General features: G+C 45.4%; 1 protein-coding gene across 1 annotated transcript; it reads right to left on the bottom strand.

Moving 5' to 3' along the window:
* On the bottom strand, positions 1 to 4,979 carry LOC136758199 (ciliary microtubule inner protein 2B). The gene is made up of 6 exons (XM_066712469.1): positions 4,876 to 4,979; positions 3,914 to 4,031; positions 3,414 to 3,549; positions 2,645 to 2,739; positions 2,299 to 2,395; positions 1 to 2,178 (listed from the first exon to the last, which is right to left on the bottom strand). The coding sequence occupies exons 1-6, from the start codon at positions 4,977 to 4,979 to the stop codon at positions 2,102 to 2,104; spliced, it is 627 nt and encodes a 208-aa protein (XP_066568566.1). The 3' UTR covers positions 1 to 2,101.
* Between the last annotated feature and the right edge of the window lie 2,628 nt (positions 4,980 to 7,607).

Here is a 7,607-nt window from a genome sequence, read left to right as displayed (position 1 = left end):
ACTGTATACTGTTGGAGGATGAAGTAATAGGTACATTCGTACTGACATATAGAACCATGGCACATTCTCACGTACTCTTTCTCTAATACACTGATCAGCTATAACATTATGACAACCTGCCTAATATTATGTAGGTCCCAAAACAGCCCTGACCTGTCGAGGCATGGATTCCACTAGACCTCTGAAGGTGTGCTGTGCTCTCTGGCACCAAGACGTTAGCAACAGATCTTTTAAGTCCTGTAAGTTGCGAGGTGGGGCCTCTATGGATCAGACTTGTTTGTCCAGCACATCCCACAGATGCTCAATTGGATTGAGATCTGGGGAATTTGGAGGCCAATTCAACACCTTGAACTCGTGATTCCTCAGACCAGGCCACCTTCTTCCATTGCTTTGTGGTCCAGTTCTGATGCTCACGTGCCCATTGTAGGTGCTTTCGGCAGTGGACAGGTCAGCACGGGCACCCTGACTGGTCTGCGGCTACGCCATACGCAACAAACTGCGATGCACTGTGTGTTCTGACAACTTTCTATCAGAACCAGCATTAACTTTTTCAGCAATTTGAGCTACAGTAGCTCGTCTGTTGGATCGGACCAGCCTTCGCTCCCCACATGCATCAATGAGCCTTGGCCACCCATGACCCTGTCGCCGGTTCACTGCTTTTCCTACCTTGGACCACTTTTGATAGGTACTGACCACTGCAGACCGGGAACAGCCCACAAGAGCTGCAGTTCTGGAGATGCTCTGACCCAGTCATCTAGCCATCACAATGTGGCCCTTGTCAAAGCCGCTCAGATCCTTACGCTTGCCCATTTTTCCTGCTTCTAACACATCAACTTTGAGGACAAAATGTTCACTTGCTGCCTAATATATCCCACCCACTGACAGGTGCCATGATAACGAGATTATCAGTGTTATTCACTTCACCTGTCAGTGGTCATAATGTTATGTCTGATATATCTGGTATATTCCATCATTGTTGGATAGCACAAAAACACAAATCAATTCAAGAAACTTCATATTTGAAATAAACAGTACCTGATGACCAATCTCTGTATCCGGAAGCGGAATCTCACTGTATACGGAAGTATCTCATGGTATGCATCTCAGAAAATAATGCGTCTCAGTATATAGAGTGTGTTTCAGTCTATAGTGTATCTCAGTATATAGTGTGTGTGTGTCTCAGTATATAGTGTGTGCGTCTCAGTATGTAGTGTGTGTCTCAGTATATAGTTTGTCTCAGTATATATTGTGTGCATCTCAGTATATAGTGTGTGCGTCTCAGTATATAGTGTGTGTCTCAGTATATAGTGTGTGTGCGTCTCAGTATATAGTTGTCTCAGTATATAGTGTGTCTCAGTATATAGTGTTTGTGTGTCTGAGTATTTAATGTGTGCATCTCAGTATATAGTGTGTGTGTCTCAGTATATAGTGTGTGCTTCTCAGTATATATTGTGTGCATCTCAGTATTTAGGCTGTAGGATGAATTGTGTGTATATCTGTATATAGTGTGTGCATCTCAGTATATAGTGTGCGCGTCTCAGTATATAGTGTGTTCCAGTATATAGTGTGCGCATCTCAGTCTCAGGTCCCGGCGAGATGGGGGGATCAAACCCCAGTCTCCTGTGCCGCAATGCAACGATCTTACCGCATCCCTAAAAGGCCCAGGCCTCTTAGTGAGGCTCGAGATCGTTACAGTACCCACCCCCCTCAGTGTTAGTGCGTCTCCGCGCTAATCCCATATCTCCACCCCGACTGCAGTTGGGTTGCTTCACGCATTGGGGTACGCTCACACTCTCAGTGGCCCCTGCCCCTGTCGCAGGGTCGCCACACACTTCTAACACCAGTGAAACACTTTTTCAGGTCCCGGCGAGATGGGGCATCGAACCCCAGTCTCCTGTGCCGCAATGCAACGATCTTACCACATCCCTAAAAGGCCCAGGCCTCTTAGTGAGGCTCGAGATCGTTACAATATTGTGTGTGTCTCAGTATTTAGGCTGTAGGATGAATTATGTCCCTATCAGCATCTCATACTACTGAGCTGACTTGTGCTCCCAGAAGGACTCCCTCGAGCTCTGACCAAAGGTCAGCCCGTACTTGCACCTCACTGATCGGGCCTGTACTCCCTGAAGGACTCCCTTGTGATCTTACTGTAGCTCATCCCATACTTGTTCCTCACACCTGGGAAGGAGACATAGGGGGAATAAAGTTACTTTTCACATTACACAGACTTAGGTCATTTTAAATATGCTGCTGTGCCAGAGGAACTCTCCTTGGCTATTTAGTATTGTCATTGCACACCTGGGATGAATCCAGTGTAGTGTGGCAGCATGCCCGTCTGGCTGTAAATCCTACGGCCTCTGGGTAGCAGAAGTGTCTCTTTCACTCTGGACGGGTTCTGTAAGAGAAACGGAAAAGCAGGGCTAGATTGGTCAGTTTACTGGCCACACTTAAACTGCATCAAATAGGTCTGTGGAAGAAGTAGCAAGAAACACTTTACAGAAATGGCAGATGAAATCATGTCCCTTTTCTAAAGTTAGAGTGATAAGTTGTCTGGGTTATACATTGTGTGTGTTGGTCTGTCGCATCAGCAGAGTGCACAAACCATACATCTGTGTGTGGCTGAAGACGTTCTGCCTGGCCTCACCTGGTTTCTTTGGACGTTGTCCAGTGCTTCCCTGACTGCAGACTGGTAGCTCAGGGCCACAGTGTAGCGCTGTTTGGGAATGAACCCTGTGTATCCTGCAGGGGGAGAGAGCCAGATCAAAGGCTTGTGTTTGCTCAGACTTGGGTGGCTTGCCTTAGATCTTTTCATGTACAGTTTTCTGTTTGCAGCAGAATGGGTGAGTTTAAGTCATTTTAATATAATCTGCTAGCCACAGTCCAGTTGAGTGCAAATGAGACTGAAAATCTGACTATAAAAAAAAGTTTTGCTTAGAGTTTAAGGTTGTGTTTCTGTTTTATATATATATATATATATATAAACTATGTGTGACATCAGACAATGCAAGTGTTGCATGCTGTGAATTAATGCTAAACCTTGTATTTAAAACTAAATATATATATATATATATATATATATATATATATATATATATATATATATATATATATATATATATATATTATATTTTGTCATTTATTTTAATGTGAATAGTGAATAGCTCAACGTATTCTCATGGAAGTTCCCATTTTTCATGTGACTTGTGATGGTCGAAATGTTGTTTTGCATTTACACTACTTTTTTGTTTGTTTAGCTGGAATTGTATGTCTTGAAAAAGTCTTGCTTCAGATTAATGCACTTTGGATGGACGGCATTCATGTTGCTTCATTGCATTGCAGACAAACAACGCAGCTTCTCGCAGCCCTGCTCAGGGCTGTGAGTGGGGCCCAAGGCAGTAGAGATGTCTGGGTACCTGAGATGGGTAGATCTGCTCCCTTGTAGCCTCCGGGCTCAGCAGGGCTTGTGGGGTGATGGTAGTTTTTACTGTACACCCTGCCTGAGGGGAGGAATACGGGCAGCAGAGCAGTGTTCTTGTTCAGGACGACAGTCTGAGAAGAGGGAAGAGGGAGAGGAGAGGGCTGAGGGAGGGAGGGAGTGGGGATACCGTAAGATTTGAATAAAGCCGTCAGTTATAACCACAGGTCTTCCCTTTAAATTCTCCTGTGGCTCAGTGGACTTTCAGGCCTAGTCAGGTTTTAAATATAACAAATGGATATCAGACAGGATTTCATTTTTTCCATTACCTCTGTATTGTTATTTTTAACAAAGCTACTTGACTATGAGAGTCATCTCTTCTGAAATGTTCTGTTTTTGCTACACTGATGTGATGATGTATTCGCCCTGCCCGATCTTTCACACACTCTTGTTGCCAGTGGGTGGCAGGGTGTCTGGGGCCCTCTGTGTCATACTGACCTGCAACAGCTGCATCTTCCTGTTCTGTCCAAGCTTGGAGTTAGTCAGCAGGTTAGAGGTCAGGGCCCCATTCGTGTGACCAATCTCATACTGGAACCCAGGGCATTGTCCTCCATACCTGAGCACAGACACAGCAGCGGGACATTGACTGATTATTCTGATAATATTGGCACTGACTTTTAATTTTATTATTTTTGCTATGGCAATCTTTCATAACCAGATTCAAGTTGTTGTGTTTAAATTAGCTTAGTTATATAGTTACATTACAGCATTAGTTAAATAAATCGCCTAATGGCTATATCAGACTTTTTACAGCAAACAATTAAAATGCATTAAATAAATAAATACCGGGACAGTTAATTTAAATGATACAATGTAAGAAGTTACATGTGTCAGTAGTTTTCGAATGGAAAAGTACAATTATGAATGTATACTTCTACTATTTAGTGCTAATACTACGATCTGCTTTCTCCATATTTCACGGTGAAAATATTTAAAAATATTGTAGCGATTCCAGACTGTTTTGGGGGGTGCATGTGCATGTATATATGTGTGTTTGGGGGTCTGTCTGTGTGTGCATTGGGGGTGGGGCGGTTTATAGTGTGCGTGCTGCATGTTGTGCTGGTGTGGTGGGCATGCTTGTTCAAGTAGAGTTCCCCCCGCGCTGGAACACGGGGCCAGGGGGCATAAATAGGGGTATATAGGAGTGTCAGTCCAGCCTGAGATTGCGCTGTGCTCAGTAAACTCCCTGTTGTTCGTGTTGAACCCTGCGTCCTCTCCACTATCCCTGCCGTTAGTGACGAACTCCCACAATGAAGGCAAACAAAAAGGCCGCATCGTTACAATTTATTTGTATGGGAACTGTAATCGCGTAACACAAGGCGACGGTGGGCAGGTAGAAATAAGAAGTGTCCCTGAACTGTCCCATCATAGATACGGACTCGGAGCTGCGGCGGACCTACCCGGGAACTATGTAGGGTTGCGGTGGAAAATGATGTGCATGCTTGTCCGGTTTCACGAGCACTGGCTGCCCGGCCGCGTCGCTCGGCTGCGACCCCCAGCCCATTGTGACGTGCCCACGCTGGTTTCCATGGTGTTGATTATCAAGGTGGTTTTCGAATACCGAGGACTCTTCATAAAACGTAAACCTTTGCAGATGTAAACGCACCCGACCACTACTGGCCGTCGTTGTGCTGCACTTGCTGGTTTTATACGGGCTGTGTAAACTGGATTTCCACAGCCAAGTGTTTATAAAGGGACGTTTTTGGTAATTACATATGTCGCAGGAAAACGAAGTCATCACATAATACGTCCTGACCAAGCCAAGTGTGTGCAATTATATAAAATACACACATACGGTATTTGCACTAACTACATGTTCAATTTGGATTTGCGCCAGACATGTTCGTTATTTTATATTGCAAACTGAAGACTGATAAGAAAAAGTGACTTGTTGTTTATATTGTAATAATTAATGTATTACATAAACACACAAACATTACATTACCAAACACAGAACTCCCTTTTTTTCCAGACTGTGTCCCTGCTAATCTGGAAAAGCTCCTCTGGTTTGATGTGGTCGATGCCTTTCATGATTTTGAAGAATTGAATCAAGTCCCCATGTCTCCTCTGTTCAATGGTGAAAAGAACATAAGAACATAAGAAAGTTTACAAATGAGAGGAGGCCATTCGACCCGTCATGCTCGTTTAGTGTCCATTAATAACTGAGTGTCCATTAATAAAAGGTTCAGTTCCCTCAGTCTCTCCATTCCCTTCAGACCTGGAATAAGTCTGGTTGCTCTCCTCTGAACTGCCTCTAGAGCAGCGATATCTTTCTTGAAGTGTGAAGCCCAGAACTGCACACAGTATCCAGATGAGCTCTAATTAGCGCATTGTACAGTCTTAACTAGAAGTAATACATTAAACACTATAAAGTTATCCTCCTCCATCCTGCAGTCTTCCCCTCCGATGTCTTTCCTACCTCAGCCCAGCTGCTGTACCCTGGGGGCTTCAGCACCAGCCTCCTTGCTAATCTGAGATATTTACCTGTATGATTCCTTCAATCATAGGTGTATTGTGGAGAGAAAACTCAATGTCGTCCCCATTCCCTCCAACGTTGAGAGAACATCAAGGAGTCCTCGGTCTCCCCCTGCCAGCAGCGCTGTCTCAACACCCTGGGTTTCTTCCACTGGGGACCACCGGTCAGGGCAGCGCTGCCTGGTTCCGCAACCCTATAAACTGAGAATGTACCTGTTAGTGGGGAGGTGGCGAGGACAGAGGGATGCATGCTGCTTACCAGTCATTTCAGTTTTTTTTTTTTTATATTATGTAATTATAATAATAATATTAATGATGAAAACAAAATGCAGACCTTTTATATTTATGTCAAATGAACGGTCTTCAGCTGTGTGAGGGAAGCTGTTAGTATGGGACGCATTATTCCATTGTCCACAGCTTCAAATGCCTTCTGCTTACTCTTCCACATGTGGACGAGTGTAAGGATGGCACCCACATTTGCCGGTACAGTCAGATTTGCCAGAACACCATTGGGGGGTACCGCTGTGTGTGCCCTCGTGGGTACAGGAGCCAGGGCCTGGGGCGACCCTGTCTTGGTAAGGCATCTCAAGGAGCTGTTTTTATTGTATGACTTCAAGGCATCTCCAGAGCTTGACTGTAACCTTACACACTAGCTTGTGTGATGGTAAATAGTAATACAAAAAGTGTTTCACACTAATTGATTATTAGGGGTTATATTGTTATTCAGCCCACTGAGGGTACTGACTTTTGTTGATTTTTCTTTGTTACAGTTACCTTTTTGAAAATAATATTTTACACCTTTAGTGCTGCAGTCAGTCCAGGTCTGAACACTTGTTTTGTCCATATTTCATGAAAACAAGTCTAATCTCTTCTAATTTATGAAATTATTTTGATAGATAGTCGACCGGATGGATATGGAGTTTATAAACAAACACACACACACAATCACAGATTAAGCCACTTTTTGCAGACATTGATGAGTGCTCACAGGTGCCCAGTCCCTGCGCCCATCAGTGTCGGATCGTGGCCGGCAGTTTCCTCTGTCTGTGCCCGCCTGGGACTGCCCTGCTAGGGTCCTGTGCGGGGCTGGACAGAAGACTGGCCTCCTCCAATGCCACTGCCATCCTTGCCAGGCTGCGGCCTCAACTGGTTTTCACCCTGGGTCGCCCCATCGTCGCCCCATCGTACCAGAATCACCATCCTGGAGCAGGGCCATGAGCCAGACGGGCAGCTGTTCAGGATCTGGGACGAGGCGGGGCGAGGCATTATCTATACCATACAGCCGCTGGAGCGGGCAGGACTGGCACGGCAGCGGGTGCAAGCCACCACCCGCTCCCCCGAGGGCCAGGTCAAATACCAGAGCATTTTCATTATATGGCCATCACCAGGTACCCTTACTGAGCCCCTGCTTGGAGCTTGCCAGTGAGTGTCTGTCTGCCAGTGCCAGTCCGTGCCAGCCTCTCTTGCCACTTGTTGCCAAACATCGGCGTTCCCACGCCCACGGGATTAGAGTCATCAAGTTATTCCCAATCCCCAAGCAAGTTCCCCATGACAAATTTAGCATGGGGTATTCAGGTGCCATGCAGCTGGACAGAAGACATAACATGCCAGTTCCCACTAACCTTTGCCTTTACAGCATGGCCTGCTGGTACATCTT

The sequence above is a fragment of the Amia ocellicauda genome, chromosome 9, assembly GCF_036373705.1.
Source record: "Amia ocellicauda isolate fAmiCal2 chromosome 9, fAmiCal2.hap1, whole genome shotgun sequence".
Classification (NCBI taxonomy): domain Eukaryota; kingdom Metazoa; phylum Chordata; class Actinopteri; order Amiiformes; family Amiidae; genus Amia; species Amia ocellicauda.
Note: the sequence above shows the minus strand (reverse complement) of the source record. Positions and strands in the feature narration are given on the sequence as shown.

What these genes read in the sequence shown, in the direction of transcription:
- LOC136758199 (XM_066712469.1), bottom strand. Translation starts at nt 4,979, where the DNA reads ATGGGCTGGGGGTCGCAGCCGAGCGACGCGGCCGGGCAGCCAGTGCTC. An exon ending in CAACCCTACATAGTTCCCGG is followed by an intron (nt 4,032 to 4,875) that starts GTAGGTCCGCCG and finishes GTCTGTGCTCAG; the next exon opens with GTATGGAGGACAATGCCCTG. An exon ending in AGCAGATCTACCCATCTCAG is followed by an intron (nt 2,740 to 3,413) that starts GTACCCAGACAT and finishes CTCCCCCTGCAG; the next exon opens with GATACACAGGGTTCATTCCC.